Below are 23,080 nucleotides of genomic sequence, written 5' to 3'. Positions count from 1 at the left end.
TCTCTGATGGAACATGGGATTTTGGTTCAATTAATGGTTTGTGTTCTGAAACAAAGCAAACAATGTGTTATATAGTGTATATAAATCAAATAAGCCCCTTTTTAAGGGCATTTTTCTCTGACAGCAATAAGGTCTGGCTAATTGCACATAAAAAAGCCACTGTGCGATTATTTGTGGCCTGTTCTTAATTATGTCATAAGTGTTCCTAAACACAGTGGCTGAAAAGGACGATAATGTTAACTTCAAGCAAAATGACAACGGAATTAGAACAAGAAGAGAATAAGAACACGAACACTTATAGAAAGTCTTACATTTATAATAAAATTCAAGTACTACAGTCTGGAGCTTTGTGATAATGCAAATATTTCAGCACATGAAATAAACATGTATATACATGTATCTTGCAACAAAACCTATATTCTCCACTTGTTAAATTATGTTAAATGTGTGATAGATTATTGCAATTCCTTCCATATAGGCCCTGGTAGCAGCCCTCAACATATAAAGTCTTTAGCTAGCATATAGGATTGAGTCTGGGGATGTTACCAGTACCAAAAGGGAAAAGGAACATATTATAATCTATAACCATATGGCCTTTAACACAAATTACAGAACTCTTCTTTAAATAAATGGTCACTTTCTACTATATTTTGGTAATATTTCAGAAATATTCTCCCTTATTTTCCACAAATGTTTTTTGACTGCTGCATTATGGTCTACATTTTTTTTTTGTAATTCAAGAAATAATATATACAATGCACATTTAAAACTTTTGATGAAAAATGAAAAAAATTATAGGCTGACTGCTACACTAAAAATTAAGACAAACATAATAAGAACCTATATATCGTCGCTGGGCTTCTAAAATGTTGTAAATTACACATTTTTCAAGAAAAAAAATTTTCACAAACAGGCTTTGAAAATTTTGGCAAAATGCATGCTTCCAAAATGTCGTATGAGAACATTTTTGTAAATATTAGTAAAATAAAAACTTTGACATTTCTGGATTATCCAAGAACTTAAATTATTTTCACAGAAATAAAAACAAGAGGCTCTCAAGAGCCTGAATCGCTCACCTTAAATTTTTTGCTTAAATCTTCCATAAATGATTATTTTGGGTTTTCAATTTATATAAATGGTTCTTCGATTCTGTCATATCTTCTTCAAAAGCAAAAACAAGAGTGGACACACTGAAATGTGTCGTTTGTCTCGTGTTCATAATATAATTTATGATGAAAGTATAAAACTAGAGGCTCTAAAGAGCCTGTGTCGCTCACCTTGGTCTCTGTGAATATTAAACAAAGGAAGCAGATGGATTCATGACAAAATTGTGTTTTGGTGATGGTGATGTGTTTGTACGTCTTATTTTACTGAACATTCTTGCTGCTTATAGTTATCTCTATCTATAATGAACTTGGTCCATTAGTTTCAGTGGAAAATGTTAGTAAAAATTTACAAATTTTATAAAAATTGTTAAAAATTGACTATAAAGGACAATAACTCCTTAGGGGGTCAATTGACCATTTCAGTCATGTTGACTTATTTGTAAATCTTACTTTGCTGTACATTATTGCTGTTTAAAGTTTATCTCTATCTATAATAATATTCAAGATAATAACCCAAAACAGTAAAATTTCCTTAAAATTACCAATTCAGGGGCAGCAACCCAACAACGGGTTGTCCGATTCATCTGAAAATTTCAGGGCTGATAGATTTTGACCTAATAAACAATTTTACCACTGTCAGATTTGCTCTAAATGCTTTGGTTTTTGAGTTATAAGCCAAAAACTGCATTTTACCCCTATGTTCTATTTTTAGCCATGGCGGCCATCTTCGTTGGATGGCCGGGTCATCGGACACATTTTTTAAACTAGATACCCCAAAGATGATTGTGGCCAAGTTTGGATTAATTTGGCCCAGTAGTTTCAGAGGAGAAGATTTTTGTAAAAGATTACTAAGATTTACGAAAAATGGTTAAAAAATTGACTATAAAGGGCAATAACTCCTAAAGGGGTCAACAGACCATTTCGGTCATGTTGACTTATTTGTAAATCTAACTTTTCTGAACATTATTGCTGCAAACAGTTTATCTCTATCTATAATAATATTCAAGATAATAACCCAAAACAGTAAAATTTCCTTAAAATTACCAATTTAGGGGCAGCAACCCAACAACGGGTTGTCCGATTCATCTGAAAATTTTAGGGCAGATAGATCTTGACCTGATAAACAATTTTACCCTGTCAGATTTGCTCTAAATGCTTTGGTTTTTGAGTTATAAGCCAAAAACGGCATTTTACCCCTATGTTCTATTTTTAGCCATGGCGGCCATCTTGGTTGGTTGGCCGGGTCACCGGACACATTTTTTAAACTAGATACCCCAATGATGATTGTGGCCAAGTTTGGTTTAATTTGGCCCAGTAGTTTCAGAGGAGAAGATTTTTGTAAAAGTTAACGACGACGGACGCAAAGTGATAGGAAAAGCTCACTTGGCCCTTTGGGCCAGGTGAGCTAAAAACATTGTATACCCCAAGCATTACATTAAATTAACTGTACTTGAGATGAAGGCGAGATAAACCCTTTCAGACATAAATGTAGGTCATACACTCATTCCATACAACAAATTGAGTTTACCTATTGCTAAAAGTATCTCAGAAATAACCTCATAAAAAAATAACTTTGACCAATGAACCATGAAAATTAGGTCAAGATCAACTTACACCTACTAAACAGACATACACACCTTACAATTATTCCCTACACCAAATATAGTTCTACTATCGCTATAGTATCTGATAAAAAGACCAAATCATTGATGATTTAACATTGACCAATGAACCTCTATTTTTAGCTATGGCAACCATATTTTTTGACAAAACAGAAAATAAAACACAAACTTTATTCTAGACACCTTAATGATAATTCAGCTTAAGTTTGGTGGAAATTGGTTCAGTAGTTTCAGAGGAGAAGATTTTTTAAAGTTAGCAAATATGATGAACAAATTGTGTAAAATTATCATTAAAGGACAATAACTCCTTAAGGGGTCAATTGACAATTTTGGTCATATGAACTTATTTGTAGATCTTACTTTGCTGAACATTTTTGCTGTTTACAGTTTCTCTTTATCTATAATAATATTCAAGATAATGACCAAAAACTGCAAAATTTCCTTAAAATTACCAATTAAGTGGCAGCAACCCAACAATGGGTTGTTTGATTCTTCTGAAAATTTCAGGGATGATAGATCTTGACCTATTGAACATTTTTATCCCTTGTCAGATTTGCTCTAAATGCTTTAGTTTTTGAGATATAAGCCAAAAACTGCATTTTACACCTATGTTCTATTTTTAGCCATGGCGGCCATATTTTTTGATGAAATGGGAATTAAAACACAAACTTTATTCTAGATACCCTAGGAATCAATCAGATGAAGTTTGGTTTGAATTGGTTCAGTAGTTTCAGAGGAGAAGATCTTTGAAATAATTTACGACAACGACGACGACGACGGACGACGACGGACGCCAAGTGATGGCAAAAGCTCACATTTCCTTTTAGGAAAGGTGAGCTAAAAAGTACAATTATTTTTTTCCCAAAGCCATTCTACAACGATTTTCAAGTTTTCATACAACATTTTGGAAGCAAACTTTACAAACAACTAACATTGGCAATTTTGTAATATGTCTTATTTCACACATTTTGATTGGTCTTACTGCATGCTATTTTGTAATACCAAAGATTTCCTCCCGCCCAGAAAATTGGTGTCAAAAAGTATTTTTAGCCAAAAAAGTCATAAACAACATTTTAGAAGCCCAGCGACGATATTGATTTCATATTCCATGATGTTTTATTATATAAGGGTAACTGTATACAATACCTTCAGTAACCATTGGCAATTTCTTTCTATCTGTTTCATTTAAATAAATCTGTAATAGAGAACAATTGCGTCAATGTACTTCTGACAGAAAATAAGAAAAATGCTTTAGACAAATATAAACCACAATTCTGGATATGTATATTAGTAACTGGCGTCCTATTAGTCTTTTGAATACTGATATGAAAATAGCTTCTGCTGTTATAGCTAATAGACTTAAACCCATTTTACCATTTATCATAAGTGACACACACAAAAATTTCATTAAAGACAGATTTATGGGTGAGAACACACGCCTTTTATATGATTTGATGCACTATCTTGAGGAAAATAATAAGACAGGTCTTTTATTACTTGTCGATTTTGAAAAGGCATTTGATTACTTGGAATGGTTATTTTTAAAAAATTCTTTAAAAATCTTTAATTTTGGGTCATCCATATGTAGATGGTTTGAAACTTTATACTGAGGGGCATTGAGTTGTGTTATAAATAATGGACTCATGTCTAAGTTTTTTCATTTAGAAAGAGGTTGCAGACAAGGAGATCCTCTTTCTCCCTATTTATTTATAATTGGGGTTGAATTATTATCTCTGAAATTAAAAGGTAATCCTGACATAAGGGGAGTTACTATCAATGATATTGAATCACTTTTAAGCATGTACGCAGATGACACATTTCTTATGTTAGATGGAAGGGAAGTATCGTTGAGGGAAACACTCCCATGTTTTGAATCTTTTTATAAAATTTCAGGTTTGAAAATAAATGCTTCAAAGACAAAAGCACTATGGGTTGGAGGTAAAAAATATTCTGATCTTATTTTATGTCCCGACTTAAAACTTTATTGGTTACATTCAAATTTTAAACTTTTGGGGATTGAATTTTCTTTAGATTTAAGCTGTATCACAGACATTAATTTTGCTAAGAAAATTTAAGAGGTCTCTGCAGTTTTGAAGAGCTGGCAACATCAAAAAACTCACATTATTGGGGAAAATAACAGTAATTAAATCACTTGCTCTTTCAAAGTTGGTCCATTTATTGACTGCATTACCAAACCTATCACACTCCAGGTTAACAGAGCTCACTTTATTATTCTATGATTTCATACGGAATGGAAAACCAGACAGAATTAAGCGAAACACACTTATTGGTGATATTTCACATGGTGGACTTAATATGGTACATCTTCATTCCCTTAATATCTATTTCAAAATTAGTTGGATAAAAAGACTGCTGGCAAAACCTAGCGGTGGCTGGCAGCAGTTGTTACTGACAGACCTTATGCAGTATGGGGGTGAAAGGGTTTTACATCTTCAGAAAGAAAAGCTGATTGGGATTTCTAAAAGATGTAAAAATTCTTTCTGAAAGGATGTTTTACTTTGCTTTTCTGCAGCAAAACCTATTACTGAGATTTCTGTCAGTGACATTTTATCCTTAGATATTTGGAACTTTTCTTCTTTGGATGATTTTCCATATTACATTCAATGGGAAAAGGTGGGGGGGGGGGGGGGGGGTGCAGTCAGTAAGTGACCTTATTAATTGTGAAAATATGATTTGAGCAATTTCAAGAAAAAGTACAAACCAACAATTTTATTAAATATTGTGGTCTGATATCAAAAATCCCTAACACTATGAAATCAAAGCGCGAAAGCGCTGTAAAGGCAGTTAATTACAGGTTGTGTGTATTTCTAGTCCAGTTATATCATTATCTTCCATAGAACAGAGGTGGTTTGTAGAATTTAAGATTTAGAGTTCTTTTGTACCTAGTTCACCTATATCTAGGTATATACTGTTTACAGTATATTTTCTGTGCCTCGCCATGAAATGCATTTTTAGCCATGGCCTTGTCAGTTTGCTTTAAATTTATGAGTTTGACTGTCCCTTTGGTGTCTTTCGTCCCTCTTCTTTAGACATATAAGAACTTTTCCTTTTCAATATAAATAGACTATTTTTAATTATTGATTGTATATGCATATTCTATGACTCCCATAAAAAATAGTTCACAAAGATTGACTAGTCTCTGTACTGTGTGTATAGCAAGAACATCAAGTAACATAATGGTAAATGTACGTAGTAACACATCAACTTTTTTGATGACCATACCTGCCAACTGTCAGTATTTGCAGAGTATTTTCCCCATCGAGCTCGAGGCTCCCAAATGGAAATTTTGTAAGAGCAATTTTGTCGACTATTTTAAAGAAAACAATTAATTCAACAATGGCAATGAGCTTGTTTATGCACGAAGAAGCCAAAAACCACATTAGAATATATTTGAAGGGAATCCATGACAAATCGCCCCATTAGCAAATAGCCCCACTTTTTCACTAACTCGCCCCACTTTAAAAAAAAACTGCCCCAACCTGGATAACCAAATCGCCCCACTTGTGAAATGTGTTATATCCCTTAATATTACTCCTGCCAACTTGCCCCACCTAATAGAAAACGATAATATCTAGATAAATATATTATTAACCAGGAAGAATTTACTAATGCCAACTCGCCCCACTCATGTAAAAAGATGTTATCCCGTTGTATATAAGTTAAATTCCGTTAATATTACTCCTGCTAACTGGTCCTACCTAATGGAAATCGGTGAAATCTAGATAAATATATTATTAACCAGGATGAATTTAGTAATGCCAACTCTCCCCACTTATGGAAAAAGATGTTATCCCGTTGAATATAAGTTAAATTCCTTATATTGCATTATGATACAATTAACAGGTTTCTTTTCAATTGTTATGCAAATAACTAAGCTTCAAAACTTAGTTATTCTTCAACAATACATTTTTTTTTTAGAATTATAATTTCAGTATATCAATAATAGTAATTAAATAAATTTTCGGTTTGTTTGTTTTCTGTGTAGATTAGTTTTCATTAAAGTGGTGCGAGTTTTTATTTTTAATTATATATATATATATATTAATCTACATATTACCGTTTTTTTATTTTTTATAAGTAGGGCGGGTTGGCAGGAGTAATATTTAACATGATTTAACCAATTTCACATGTGGGGCGATTTGATAAATCAGTTTGTGGCGTTTTTTTAAAAAGTGGGCGATTAGCCAGTGGGGCGACTTGTCCTGCTTCCATTTGAAGGCCCCCTTGAAGGTTTTGTATGACTATATGAACCATCTTTCACGTAAAACCCCCATGTGCATTTTGAAAAGTTGGCAGATATGTTTCTAACTCCAGGCAAAATCTACCGGTATGAATGAAAAAGAAGTTTTCAATTAAGGCTCTGTGGCCATAACAGCTGTCTCATCAGCATTTTAACCACTTCCCATATTTGCAATTAAAACAATAGAAGAAAATTATTCAACGCAAAAACAAAACTTACTTGTAAATATGAAATTCTCTTTACGGTATGAGTTTTTCTCATTGTTTGAGATTGTACAGTAGTACCTGTAACTGCTTATACCTATTTCTTATTCACTTTTGCTTAATAAACTCACTAAATATCATGTATATACATTGTACCACATCTCCTTATTTTTATATGCATTCCAATAACATGAACAATTGTAATTCAATTCTATATACCAAAGCAAAATGAACTGCACCACTTTCATTCACTAGTATGCATCTTTTGGCAAAATACAAGTTCTTAAATGACACAAGATATATTTATTGATAAAAAAATAAAATTTAGTATACAACTCTTTAACGGGTATAAAAAAAAAAGCACAGCTGTCAGTGTGTCATAACTTGTGAAATCTGTGCTGAAAACATAGACATTGATGGTATTTGAGTAATTCCATATGTGAAGCTCAACATTAGCTCGTCAGTTGGTGGTGGACAGTTATAGTTCCTTTCTGCAGGCTAGGATGAATGACTTTTCAGGAAAACCAATTTCACAAATCAAAACTTTCCTCTAGATTTCTCCTACAATATTCATCCAGTTTAGTTCTTTTGGTTTAATTGGACACCGTCCTGATTTTTAATTTTGCAAACCATTCAGTCTCTTGCTTGCAAATGGTGCATGAAAATAGGATGGGTATGGCAGTAGACAAGTCTCTTTAAAGTGGGTTTGTGCCCTGAAAAAAGTTTTATAACTTAAGTTTTTTTGAAACTTGTGCAACACACATACCTAAATAACTATAAAATAGAAGAGAGCATCATTCGTGTCAATGTTTTGTTCCTGTTTACATTGTCATTGATATTTTTTCAGAAAGCCTGAGGCATAGCTCATGAATTCCTGTCATTACATCCTAAATTAACATAATTACTGCTAGAATAATTATCAGTATGATATACGTACACTATCATTGTACAGCCCAAGTCTTCAGTATATATAACTGTTGCATTCATTCACTCCTGTGTTCAGTCGTTCAAAACATCAACAAATGAACTTTAATAAGGACAAGAAAACACTAGAAAAGATACGTACATACAACCCGTGTTTAAGTGTATTTGAAAGAGAAATATATCTGGTTAAACGATGTATAAAGGAGGAAAAAATTGTAGATATTGCATTACGATGCTTTCTACCTAATAGCACGTGGATATGTTTACATATTTAGACTTGACCCAGTATGACCCGTACCTTGTAGGTCACCGCCGTCGTTTAAACACTAGACTACAGTCGTGTATAAGACAATACAATGCTTAAGCCTGTACTATTTGTGTGAAGTAAATGTGTTTTTTCTGTACATTTAAATTGTTTTACCTGATAGCAAGGACGTATATCTATCCGTTTCCTTCTCAATTCACTTTGTCAATTTCTTCGACCTTCTTCAAAACATACGTATTACTGCGCCCGGAAGTGAAAAAAATATTAGAAATCCTCGTAAAATAATGCTATTTTCAATTTTGTGGAATCCATTTTGTTATATTTATTATACAAAGATAAAAAAAAGTTATGATTAATTATGAATTTGCATATCATTATACGGAACGTTTATGGACTATTTTTCCATAGCTGTAAGTCGGTCATTTTGGCGGGAAATCATGTACACATACACACGTAGATTGGCTGGTACCTGATCGTAATGTTACACATCAGATATATCAAATAGCTAATACCCGGAACGTAGTACCGGGAACCAGGATAATACGTAGACAACATTCATAACTAATACCGAAATTGAAAACGCTTTACGGTTTCTCGTTTATAAACCGAATTCCGCTTTGAATTATAGAAGATGCAATATTAATCATGTTCAGTCGACTTTTCATTGTTATATCAACGTCTGAACTAATTAAAAAATCTTTAGATGTCAGATAACACTCGAAATTGACCCGACCTCTTTCCACACGGAATACAAATAATGATAGTTTGTAGTCAGGTTGACTGCTTATAATGCAAAATACACATTAATAACAAGTTCTATAAAACGAACAATACACACTGATCGTTTCTTTAGTTCCTAATATAAATGAAAGAAACAAAAACCATATCATACCATAAAAAGAAGAGGAGAAATTCGAACATTTCCGAATCTATTTCTGGCCAAAAGACCCCCTGCATAGATTGCGTATGAAAAGATTAACCTCATGACTTGAAAGTCAGGCCTTAAAGCACTGCCTTTAAAAATGACTTAAAGAGAACTGTCTAAATCAAGACTTAGATAAGTCTAACCCTTTTTCTTAAAAAAAAATCAGCTGTAATGTGAAAGCCAAATTTGTATATAAAAACTTAGTAGATGAAGTTATTCAACTACCAACAATCAAATTTTTGAAATGGGAAGAACTGTTAGTTATTGATACTACAGAATGGTCAGAATATTTCATGATAACAAAAATAACTTGTAGAGATGCTTATTTAAGAACCTTTCAATATAAATTTTTGCCTAGAATTATAGCAACTAATACTTTTTTGTACAAAATCAAATTAAAATATACCAAGTTATGTTCTTTTTGTAAACTTGGAGAAGAAACCATTGAACACCTGTTTTTTGAATGCCCAATAACTTTTCAATTGTGGCAGTCTTTTTCCAATATAGTGAAACTTTTTTTTGTAAAATTTGATCTCAACAAAGTGAATGTGTTTCTTGGTTGCAGACATGAAAGTTTATTATTGAATCTGCTAATCATAATTACAAAGAATTATATATATAAATGTAAAATAAATGAAACAAAACCAAAAATGGTTGAGTTAAAGAGTAAAATAAAGAAATACCAATTTCTTGAAAATCATATTGCGAAGAAAAATGTTAAAGTCCAAGTTTGTGAAAAATTTTGGTCTCCTTTACATGTAATATTTAACTAAGTGAGTGTTGTTTTCATATTATCTAAAATGTATGTTTAGTTAAGAGAAAAGAAATAATTTATAAAAGAGAGAGAGAGAGAGAGAGATTCTGTATTTACCCCTTTTACCCCTTGATACCATTGTCAGGTGGTAGTGTAATGGGGTGTGTGAAATCCTGACTTTTGAAAAACAAATAAAAGATAATAAAAAAAAAGAAATCTGGATGAAAGTCAAAAGAGAGAGAGAGAGAGAGAGAGAGATTCTGTATTTCCCCCTTTTACCCCTTGATACCATTGTCAAGTGGTAGTGTAATGGGGTGTGTGAAATCCTGACTATTGAAAAACAAATAAAAGATAATAAAAAAAAGAAATCTGGATGAAAGTCAAAAGCACAAATGACCCTGATATATATGCAAGACAAGTGAAACAGACATATATATAGTAAGAATAAAAAACAAGAATGTGTCCATAGTACATGGATGCCCCACTTGCACTATCATTTTACATGTTCAGTGGACCATGAAATTGGGGTCAATACTTTAATTTGGCATTAAAATTAGAAAGATCATATCATAGTAAACATGTGTACTCAGTTTCAAGTTGATTGGACTTCAACTTCATCAAAAACTACCTTGACCAAAAACTTTAACCTGAGTTTCACACTATCTTTTTCTTTGTTCAGTGGACTGTGAAATTGGGGTCAATACTTTAATTTGACATTAAAATTAGAAAGATCATATCATAGGGAACATGTGTACTAAGTTTCAAGTTGATTGGACTTCAACTTCATCAAAAACTACCTTGACCAAAAACTTTAACCTGAACTTCGCATTATGGTCCAAGGACAGTTATCGTCCTTTGCTTTTCGTTGTCTACGAATATAGTCCCTAGTGTAAACAGTGTATACCTTGCATGTTTTATTTGATACACTTTCCCAATTTATTTCTTGATATTAAATGCATGAAATATTAAGTAGGGGGATGTATTTACATGTTAAAAAAAATTTGGGTGCTGAATCTTTATGTTAAGTAGTGATTTGGTCCAGTTCAAAAAGGTCAAATTTTATCACGTCTGAAGCTGTCAAACTGAATTTTACACCCCCTTAACACAGAATTGTCAATATTTTGAGTTAGAGCTAGTAGGAGTTTCTATAATTTTGATATTATTTGTCTCACTGGTAGTACACTACACTGTAAAAATCTTTTTGAGAAAGAGCAGGTGCGATTTTTTTAATTTGAATTTATTGTCTAAAAGAAATGCACTACACAATAACTGTGTTCTAGGGCCATTATCATTTTATATGTTCAGTGGACCAAAAACTTTAACCTGAAGTGGGACGAACGGACGGACGCACAGTCCAGAAAACATAATGCCCCTCTACTATCATAGGTTGGGCATAAAAATTATTTGACTTATTTATCTTCTTTTACCAAAAGTGTTACCAGATAGTTAAAGAAGTGATTTTCATTCCATTGTATCTATGTAAGATGAATAAATGTGGTTTTAATTCTTTCAAAAAATTGTTTTGGAACTAAAAGTTCTATTGAAATTCCATATTTTCTAAATTGTCTTAATAAATTTCTTTCTTTAGCCTTATAAGTTAAAGAATGAAAGTGAAGTCTTTTTTTTTGAGTTTGTGAAATAAATTACTTCAATCTTGGTAATTTTCTTAGCCAACTTGTCATGGTCTGGGTTTATTTTCAAAGCTTCTCTGTACAGTTCTAAAGCCTCTTTTATTTTTCCCTCATCTGTGTACTGCTTGGCAGTCTGAATGAGCTGGTCAAATATTTCTTTATTATCTTCTGAAATGTTTTCTTTGGAAGGAGTTCCTCCTATTGACTCAGATTTTGTTTCTGTAAAATGCAACACAATTGTTAATTGATAAAACAGGCCATGTACACATTGTATAATACACATTCACTTTACTAAATAATGCTAAAAAATATTTTATTCAACTGCAGTAAAAACAAAATTAATCTACAACACTATTAAATTATTCATTACATTTTTTTAAATCAGATACTTAAACATGTTATTTTACTAGTTTTTGCTGCATTGGCATCCTCTTCAGGTCTGTGACTTTGTTGCTCCTCACTTTCTTTTAAATATACCTTAAATATTTAAAATAAAATTGTCAAAAATAAATCAATAGGGTGCTCCACTAGAAATCTTGACAAACATTAAGGAACACATGCATCTACTGATCTAGCTGTTTGAAATTTTTATCAATGAGTACTATGATCTTGACAAAATTACCATGGAAATATCTGCAACGTTCCCAGACAATCTGGCTTTACAATAAAATCCCCACTCCTATAAAGAGTTTCTTATTCTTAAAAATGTAAAAAGATACATTTGAGATAATAGGAAAAGTTCCAATATTTATTTCAGTATATTTTTGATAGCTTTTCGTTTGCTTTGAAAAATGTTAACAAATCAATATGCTTGTCACTTAAAAGGTTTTCAAAGTATTAAATTAATAAAAAAATATCTGGTCATCATCTATGTCAACATTAAGTTTTCTTTAGATTTTAACACAGTTAATTTCATTTTCTTAATATTTTAAAGTCAGCCACAAGTCTTTTTTTATTTTTTCATGAATAACATTGATTACTGATATTTTTTCACGTTCATAGATTATTTTTAACATTGTTCTCATCAATCTTGTCTATTCATTAGAAATCCTTCACAAAAATTCCAATCTCCAATAAATCATTTTTATTGAATAATTCATAGATTGGTTTTAAAGTAGAATCCTATATTCAGATGACAAAAAGAAAATTACTTTTAAAAGGATATAAATACCTCTATCTTGGCTATTCTCTTGGCAAGTTTGTCATGACCAGGATTAATTTGTAACGCTTCTCTATAAAGTTCTAATGCATCTTTTATTTGACCCTCTTCAGTGTATTGTTTGGCTGTATGAATAAGCTGGCTAAATATTTCATTATTGTCATCTGAAATGCTCTCTTTATGAGCAGTGTCTGGTGTACCTGTATTTAAACAAGTAATATAGATGTACTCAAATCAATGGAACAAGTCAGAGTTACAAAAATTAAAACACACAAAAAATCTATTTAATCGACTTCTCAATTCTAAAATTGAATAATCTAAATTTAATCATTAATCACTTATACATTCAATTGATCTAAAGGTCCTTGGTCATAAAACTTTACATAGAACAAGGAGTATAAAATTTGAGCCTGAAACATCAAATGCAGTTATTTTAATTGCTTGAATTTCGAGTCTGAGTACAATATATGTACTAGAATTTTTTATGAACTCAAATTCTAATATATGTACTTTCAAATTCCAAATGATGCTTGTATTAAAAAACAACTAAAATTTTCATATATTTGATGAATTCCTGTTTAAACTACTCTACTATTGTAACAAGAGTGCACACGCTGAAATGTCTCGCCTTCTATACTAATCATTGATATTATGTTGATAGTCCTAAGTATAAAGCTAAGCTTTATTACAACTGTCACATAAACTTAACATTAACCAAGATAACTAAACAAAGACCAATGAACCTTGAAAAAGAGGTCCAGGTCAGATGAACCATGCCAGGCAGACAGGTACAGCTAACAATGCTTCTATACAACATATATAGTTGACACATTACTTATAGTTTAAGAAAAATAGACCAAAACACAAAAACTTAACACTGTGCAATAAACCTTGAAAATGAGGTCACGGTTAAATAAAACCTGCTCGACTGACATAAAGATCATAAAATATTTCCATACACCAAATATAGTTGACCTATGGCATATAGCATTAGATAAAAAGACCAAAACTCAAAAACTTAACTTTGACCACTAAACCATGAAAATGAGGTCAAGGTCACATGACATCTGCCCGCTAGACATGTACACTTAACAATCATTCCATACAACAAATATAGTAGACCTATTGCATATGGTATGAGAAAAACAGACCAAAACACAAAAATTTAACTATAACCACTGAACCATGAAAATGAGGTCAAGGTCAGATGACACCTGCCAGTTGGACATGTACACCTTACAGTCCTTCCATACACCGTATATACTAGCCCTATTGCTTATAGTATCTGAGATATGGACTTGACCACCAAAACTTAACCTTGTTCACTGATCCATGAAATGAGGTCGAGGTCAAGTGAAAACTGTCTGACAGACACGAGGACCTTGCAAGGTACGCACATATCAAATATAGTTATCCTATTACTTATAATAAGAGAGAATTCAACATTACAAAAAATTTAAACTTTTTTTTCAAGTGGTCACTGAACCATGAAAATGAGGTCAAGGACATTGGACATGTGACTGACGGAAACTTCGTAACATGAAACATCTATATACAAAGTATGAAGCATCCAGGTCTTTCACCTTCTAAAATATAAAGCTTTTAAGAAGTGAGCTAACGCCGCCGCCGCTGGATCACTATCCCTATGTTGAGCTTTCTGCAACAAAAGTTGCAGGCTCGACAAAAATATAAATGAGAGTAATAAATATTTATCCTATTTCCTGATGGTTGTACCATAAGATAAACTTGAAAATTCATAGGAATCCATTATGAGATGAGCTGACTTTGATTTGACAGTAATAGAAATCTTTCACAGCAAAACTTCTTGAACATACTTTTTGTTACTTTCTGAAGATCAAAAATAAAACTACTGAATATTTATTTTTATTTCGTTCATATGGGATTTATAACAACAACTCTTTATCTTGAACTGTATTACCAGACTGACCTTGACTCTTAATATTTCCTGTACCTTGATTACCACTGGTCTTTAAAAACATCTAAAAACAAGCAATCTCCTGATTTTATGATTCATTTAAAATATCATACTCGATTGAATTGAAGAAACGTTTCCAAATTTCATTTATAGACAATCTGCATTTCTTGTAAACTTCATTTAAAAATGGTAACTATGTATATACTTTATAAGAAATTATGCTATCTGAAACCTTTAAAATTTTAAAGGACATGCAATGTCATTAATGTCATAAAGCAAATAACAAACTAGTGACAGACTGAGTACCACTGTATGATTTAGTACAAATGTATCGACATTATTGAGAAAAATAAATTCAACAATATTCAGCTTTATTTACATGTATCCCTAAAAATCATGATCTTGTCATGAATTTAAAGAACTTTGTCTTCTTATCAAAAGTTTGACATACTATGCAGACCTGCCAACTATCCCGATTTTCGCGGTATCATCCCGATTTTTATCCCTCAACCCGAATCCCAATATCGGGATTGTAAAATTAGTCAAAATCCCGATTTTCACCAACTTTACCCGAAAAAAATGTTGTTTACCGATTTTGAAGTTTTTCTGATCAATTTAAAAAATCTATAATTTTACCTGGGGACATATTATGACAAGTTAACGACCCTACGCTAATTAACAGTCACAACAGGTGTCATAATTACTGGTTGTATGTAATCAGATTACCTAAAGGGTCGTAACAGTCCTCAAAATTAATTTGTATACACAAATTTGGTCAAACAGCCTTTCAATTTTAATCAATTTTATATCATACCAGCACAATTTACAACATTTGCCGTAGTTCCACAACAAAATCATAATTAATTGAAAGTTGAGAACTGTAATGAACTCTCAAGAAAACATCGTTTATCTTGAAATCCGTTTAATTTTTGAAACCAGACGACGAATGTCTGTTGATTTAAAATCGACGCCATTTTGTATTCTCTTCTACTGTGTTACTGAATAAGCCTCCGCCGGTAAGAGCACCTCTGAATACAAAGAAAGATAACTCAAATTTTATCCATTTTCTCATTGATACTGATAAGACCATAAGTAAGAGTAAATCAAAATCTGTCTTCATCCTTCTAACTTTAGGGCATGTAGTTTTAGGTCTTTTGAGTCAAGGTTCATAGATAAGAAGGTCTTATCTTAGAGGGGAAAAAGGGGGGTGGGTCTCTACTTTGAATCCTTTATTTTTAATGCCATTTTTCTCTATTCTTCAGTTATTTTGTCAATTTTATAATTTAATAGTACAAGAATCATGCAAATAAAAGAAAAAAAGGCCTACAAGCTCATCATTATTATACCAAAAGAAAAAAGAAGAGAACTTAAGACTTTTTTAGGAGAAAAAAAAATGCACACAGAAAAGTCGCTAAAATTGTAACCCTTAAAAATCTGGTCGCGCGCTAAATCCCCCATGGAGATTTTCAAAAGTTGGCAGGTCTGACTATGTAGTGGGTTACTGCATGTGATCTAGAGTGCTGTCATTTGGGACAATATCATTTCAATTAGCGGTAGATTTGAATAACCTTATACTACAATTACAACATAAGACATCATTAAACATGTTCAACAGATATTTTTCTTGGTTGAATAAAAATAATTTAACAGAACAAAAGAAACGTATTAACATACTTCAAACGGCTATAATGAGTCATTCCCAAGAAACAATTTTTAAGCTAAAAAGTGTGTTTCCATTTCTGTGTAAAACTGTTTACTTAATACAATTTGAATGACTCACAAAGATCTGTGTTTTAATTTCATTTTTAGGGACTAAAAGTGATACATCTAAAAACAGTTTACAGTAGTTGTCGTTTATTTATGTAATTTATACATGTTTCTCGTTTCTCATTTTTTTATTTTATATAGATTAGACCGTTGGTTTTCCCATTTGATTGTTTTTACACTAGTAATTTTGGGGCCCTTTATAGCTTGTTGTTCGGTGTGAGCCAAGGCTCCGTGTTGAAGGCCGTACATTGACCTGTAATGGTTTACTTTTTTTAAATTGTCATTTGGATGGAGAGTTGTCTCATTGGCACTCACACCACATCTTCCTATATCTATATAGGACTTTATTTCAATACCTCCATTTTAGTAATTTTCCTGGCCAGTTTTTCATTGTGATGTATCTTTAATGCTTCCTTGTTTAAGTCTAAAGCCTCTTTGATGTTACCCTGCTCCACCAGGTTCCTAGCACCAGATATCATCTGATTGTAGATCTCTTGGTCCTCTTCAGACAGGTTCTCACCAGGAGTGTCTGTAGAACTTGACCTTGACCTGTCTCCTTAAATATAAGTAAAAATGTCAATCAGAGTCATATCAAAACTAGTTTTAATAATGTCTGGTGTATATTGTACGTCATAGTTGTAAATATTTGCATTCCCTATAAATATTAATTTAAATACACCATTTCAGAAACCCCATATGAACTGCATTATATGTACTTCTACACTTGTTTCCTATCATTAAATTGTCCTGTAGACGCCATTCTAAGTGGTGAAACATGTAGACCAGAAAATTCAATTCAAAAAGCAATTCCTTGCAGTAATCCAGGATTTTATTGTCTTTTTATAGTTATAAATACAGCATTGTTTGATAAAAAAAATATTAAGTGTTGTGAATCTTTTTAGTTTTAATCCTGCAAAATTTATAGAGGCAGCCATCATGGCCATGGTGTTGTTCTTTTATTTTGTTGTAAAAAATTAACCATCTCCATCAAACCACACACATTTAAGTGCATGCTACAACAATCCAATGCACTAATAACTTTATCATTTAGTTATATTTATAAGTAATCTAACATATGAAAAGTAATATATTGTTTTCATTTTTAAAAGCTCATGATTGTTCTTTAAACTCATATACAGATTGTATTTATAATAACTGGGGGCAAGTGATAGATTTTTCTAGAACCAAAAACTTTATTTTAAAGGTCAAGGTGCAGATAAGAAGAGGGTTAATCGCTATAGTTACCTGTATCTCCATCTTCACCGGTTTCTTTAAGGTAGGCCTGGAAAAACATCAACATGTTATTCAATTATCTTTAAATATTATAGAATATTTCTATACAATGTAAGATGATTTCTGACCAACAAAATATCAGGTAAATAAGCTCAAGTCTAGTCAAAATTAAATGTAACACAAGTATTAATGTTATCTTCAGAAATGCTTTCAGAGCTGATGGATTCTATTCCAAGAGACAAAAATAACATCAAGGGAAAATAAGAAACATATCAAGAGATTTAAACAGGTTTAAAGGAATGTAACTGGATTTACTGACAGCTTCAAAATACTTCTTAGTAGACACAGCTGTTAAGTCTGTCCAACACATACCTCCATCTTTGCGATCTTTTTGGCTAGTTTTTCATGGTAGTGCATCTGAAGTGCCTGTCTGTATAAATCTAAGGCCTCCTTTATTTTTCTTTCTGCTGTTAATTGTTTAGCATTTGTGATCAACTCTGTAAATATTTCCTGTTCTTCTTGACTCATTTCTGGAAAATGAAAAAAAAAAAACTTTTCCCTTATTCCCATGATTTTCACAGATATAGAGTTGTGCTTTTTTAAAAATTCTTTTTGTAAATGTACATTCTTTATACAAGTAAAATTTGTAAAGTGGTGAGATGAGTCAATAAAAGTTTAACAATGTCACTTACTGACTAAGTAATGTGCCTTCATTAGTCATTAGTCAGGAATTCTTTTTGTTTATTGTCCTTCCAGAAAATTTGTATTATAGTAAACCTTTGAACGTCTCTGTTAAATGTGTTCAGAACCTGCCAAGACTGAAGTGATTTAAAGCTTGACATAATTTGGTATTATATGTATATAAACTGTTGAGAGAATATTTGGAAAATAGTACATAAAATATAAAATGTTGTTTCATTATTAGTATTTGAACACAGACATGCTTGTGTTATTGGGAAAAATTATAGAATGTATTGCTTTCCATTAAAAAAAAATCTATTTGTTTTCTAATTTCTGAGAGAACAGTTTGAAAGTATTGAATGCTTATTTTGAAAATACTTGATGCCAGATTGTGAAAAAACAAAGATTAAACAATTTAAATCCTGACATGGCTATCATAGACAGATATATGATACACATGATATATGTTAAACTACCTTTAGTATCCTGTGATATTGTTACTTTTGATAAACCATCCCCTGTTTCTTGTACTTCCTGGTCCATTATTCTAAAATATCAAAAATTCATATTTAATGTTGAGCCATTTGTTTTGAGGACATGTGGTATAATAAATAAAGGTTATTATAGTCCTAAAAGTTATACCACAGGTTTTGAACATCAGCTATTTTCATATAGGTTGATCATGTAAAAGTAAACTTATACTCTGCCAATCTCTGGCAAGGTTTTAACAGTAACTGTGAAGTAGATAACTTGAACACATTTAATATACACTCCTTTGTAATAAATTTCACATTCATTTGTAAATTGTAGTCAAATTTTATGGTGCTTTTTCTGGCATATTTTCTGGCATACAATAAAACCTAATTACCATTAGCTGTGTACTCAATTAAATGGAAGTAAAAACCTCAAGGAAAAATGGTCAAATTTTAAAAAATTAACTAAAAAGAATGAAAATAATTTCGTTCTACCTTTTTTAGATTCAAATGGAAATATACTCTTTGAAGAAGAAGACAAAGAAAAAATTTTGGAAGACACCTTTTTTAAAGGCAATCATTTAATAAATGCTAACAATTTTGATAATGATTTTTACACTGAAATAATGGAAAAATAAATCAACATCACTCTATCTGAAGAAGTTAAAGAAGAAGGGTATATGAATGAAGAAATTAGTCGAGATGAATTAGAGGGATCCATTGCCAAATTAAAGAAAAACTCTGCACCAGGACCAGACAATATTTTTACAGAATTGATTATTAATGCACGAGATTCACTCGTACCAACCTTATTACACATTTTCAACAAATCAATAGAAGAAAGAAGAATACCAATTCAATGGAAAAGGGCAAATGTAAAATTTTTAAAAAAAGCAGGTAAATCTAATTATAATTATCCATCTTCATACAGACCAATTAGTTTAACAAGCGTTTTGGGAAAAACCATGGAACGAATAATCACTACCAGAGTTGAATGTTATGTGGAATCTGAAAATATTTTAGACATAGAACAGGAAGGTTTCAGACATTTTAGATCTGCAACTAATGCACTATTAAATTTAACACAATCTATACTGGATGGATTTAATTTAGATAATTTTATGTTAGCAGTTCTCATTGATTTCGAAAAGGCTTATGACAGTGTTTGGAGAGAAGGATTATTGGTAAAATTACACCAATATGGAATTAAAGGGAAAATATGGAAATGGATACAGGCATTTCTAAATGAAAGGTACTCCAGATGTATAGTAAATAAACATGAAGGATAATGGTGTAGGACTGAAACTGGTCTACCACAAGGGTCAGTTATTTCACCAATACTTTTTAATATCTTTGTAATTGACCTTTTGGAAAAAGTAAAGGCTGGAAAATGCAAATTTGCTGATGACAGTACCTTTTGGAATACTGGTAACAATTTAGAGGAAATAAGATTAAAAACTCAAGATGAATTAAATACAATCATGAATTGGAGCAAAAAATGGAGAATAAATATTAATACAAATAAAACAGAATACTGCATTTTTTCAAGAAATAAAAAGCATCCAGGAACAGTACACCTTGTGTTAGGAAACCAACCAGTTAAATACAATCCTAATCCCAAATTATTAGGAGTTACATTGGATGAAAAACTTACCTTCAGATGTTCAGTGAACATATCAACATCACAGAAAAAAAAAGCTGGAAAATCACTCGGAATTTTAAGAGAAATAAAAGGAATAGGTAACATAAAAACAAAATTTCTTATTCAAGTCTACAATAGTATTATTATATAGGTTCCATTTTTCTTTACGCAAGCTGTATTTGGCAAACAGGGAAAGAAGAACACTTAAAAAAATTAAATGCCATCCAAAGAAAGGGTTTATCTATTTGTCTAGGAGTTTCTGCAACAGCCAGTTTGGAAGTATTACAAGTTATGGCAGGAGTATTGCCATTAGATCTTAGAAGAGAAGAAATGGCTATTAGAGATATTGTAAGACTAAATTCTTATTCAACCAAAATCCCTATCAGAAACAAAATAGATGAATGGAAAAACAAAGAAACAGTGGACAAGTTCATATCACCTTTAGGCTTAATGTTAAAACAAGCAAAAAACATGAGAGAAGAAACAGATATCAGTGTTGATGACATAGAGCCAGAATATCAATTTCAAGGTCTACAAGCATCAAAATCTCCACCAGAATATTGGCGTACTCTTGGTTCCTCAAAAAACAGAACTAAAGAACAAGAAATCACAGGAAAAAATTTAATATTAAACAAACTTAACACAGTATCTCCATCAACAGTTGTTGCTTTTACAAACGGTTCTTGCCAATCCAACCCAGGACCTTGTGGAGCAGGTGCAATTGTAATCTTCAACAATAAAGAAATAGAACTTAAACAACCAGTTTCAAAAAGGGGTTCAATTCTTTTGGCAGAGCTTGTTGCAATTAAATTAGTATTAGATTATGTAAGCAGAATTGAAAATAAAACATTAATAGAAGAAGTAAAAATATTTTCGGACAGTCAATCAGCAATTGGAATTTTAACATTAAACTGGAAAATTGAAAATCACAGATCCACTTCACATGAAATTATTTCCCTTATTAAATCTATCCAAAAACACCATGGTATAAAAATTAATTTTGATTGGACCCCAGGACATGCAGATGTTAGAGGAAATGAAATAGCTGATAAACTAACTAAAGAGGCAGCTAAAGAGGCAAATCAAATTCAGAAAGAAGCTCATATTACAGTAACTAAACAAGATATTAAAACAGCAGCAAGAATTTTAGTAAATAAAAAGTGGCAACATAGATGGGATAATAGTGACTGTGATACAGGAAGATTTTATTATAACTTTCATCAGACTGTCAGCAAAAAATCGACATTTGATTAACCAGATCATAAAACAGCAAAAATTATTAGAAATTTAAGATCCGGATACTACCTTAAAAATTACCAAAACAAAATCCATCAAAATATAGACCCCAAGTGTGAATGTGGTCAATTAGAAACTGTGGAACATTATTTATTATTTTGTGAAAATTATGAAGAGGTAAGACAAAAACTTATACCATTTGTATACATGAGATATACTTTAACACAGGATAGTTGCATATTGATTTGGAACTTTTATTGTCAATGGAAAAAAACGACAATGCCTCCGTCTCTAATGAAACACTAATGCGATTGTTGGGTGACTTTATTTGCAAGTCGCGCCGGTTTGATTAATGTAATGTTAAATTATTTTTTTTTATTTTTTCCTTTAAATTTTCATGTTAATTAATAAATGTATATATATATATATTTTTAATTTTTGTAAAAATATGTTAAGCACAGTTGCCACCTAATAGTATATATTTTAAAGTACAAGTGAGTTGTTTACCAGAGTGAAATATATAATACACGCGAGACTTGAATAATTACAAGGGAGACAATCCAGTGTCAACAGCGACACCTACAGAATACCGAATACAGTCTAGCGGGACACGGGGAATTACAAATAACTGAGAATTGCTTACGTACATAGTGTAAGTGGGATACTGGAACCTGACGAAACAGTAAGTGGGATCCATATCGGAACCCCCATGAACTCCGCAATCAATTAAATTTGGAAGGTCTGAAAGGAAGTTGGCTTAAATAGGGCATATATGAACTAATGCTTTTGATATTTTTCATTAGAAATCTGCCATTACGAAGATGTTTTTCCTCATTTACTGATTTAGTAAAAATTATGTCTCAACTCATTTTTATTTTTTTTTATTTTTTTTAGACAAATGGGTGAATGACAGCAGTCATAAAGGTGCTTACTCTATAGATTTTGCGTTGAGTGTATATGGATTTAATATGTCTGGATGATTAAAACAAGTTTAAGCAAAAGTATTTGCGCCCAGACTGATATTCACATTTTCTGATGTTATTTTCGTTTTTGAAAGTTCCGCCAACAGGAAGTGACGTATTCTAATCCTTGTTTTGGTCGAAACAAAGTTGATTTATCGTGCAAACAAGTTTTGCATGATGGTTATTGTTTTTGTATAGACACAAACATTAACAGGCGAATAAAACAAAACACTAGTCCCATATATTATCAAGAATGACCAATAAACTTTACAGGAATGTGAATTAAATATCCGGAAATAT

General features: G+C 31.6%; 1 protein-coding gene and 1 long non-coding RNA gene across 2 annotated transcripts; both read right to left on the bottom strand.

The window, feature by feature from the left end:
- Nucleotides 1–3,827: 3,827 nt before the first annotated feature.
- On the bottom strand, nt 3,828–22,913 carry LOC143076992 (uncharacterized). The gene is made up of 10 exons (XM_076252882.1): nt 22,751–22,913; nt 18,944–19,014; nt 18,159–18,316; nt 17,799–17,835; nt 16,910–17,109; nt 14,799–14,850; nt 12,863–13,050; nt 12,099–12,168; nt 11,708–11,910; nt 3,828–3,923 (listed from the first exon to the last, which is right to left on the bottom strand). Exons 2-10 carry the CDS (start codon nt 19,008–19,010, stop codon nt 3,828–3,830), a joined length of 1,071 nt encoding a protein of 356 aa, XP_076108997.1. The 5' UTR covers nt 19,011–19,014; nt 22,751–22,913.
- Nucleotides 7,481–9,407, bottom strand: LOC143075105 (uncharacterized). The gene is made up of 2 exons (XR_012978229.1): nt 8,538–9,407; nt 7,481–7,905 (listed from the first exon to the last, which is right to left on the bottom strand). It is a non-coding gene; the product is annotated as an uncharacterized LOC143075105 (long non-coding RNA).
- Nucleotides 22,914–23,080: the final 167 nt, after the last annotated feature.

The sequence above is a fragment of the Mytilus galloprovincialis genome, chromosome 5 (assembly GCF_965363235.1).
Source record: "Mytilus galloprovincialis chromosome 5, xbMytGall1.hap1.1, whole genome shotgun sequence".
NCBI classification, from domain to species: Eukaryota; Metazoa; Mollusca; class Bivalvia; order Mytilida; family Mytilidae; genus Mytilus; species Mytilus galloprovincialis.
Note: the sequence above shows the minus strand (reverse complement) of the source record. Positions and strands in the feature narration are given on the sequence as shown.

Coding starts and splice junctions, on each gene's coding strand:
- LOC143076992 (XM_076252882.1), bottom strand. CDS start 19,010: ATGGACCAGGAAGTACAAGAAACAGGGGATGGTTTATCAAAAGTAACA. Junction 11,911..12,098: donor TGCCAATGCAGCAAAAACTA/GTAAAATAACAT, acceptor TGCATTTTACAG/AAACAAAATCTGAGTCAATA. Junction 3,924..11,707: donor AGAAAATTACCAAGATTGAA/GTAATTTATTTC, acceptor TCTCTATTACAG/ATTTATTTAAATGAAACAGA.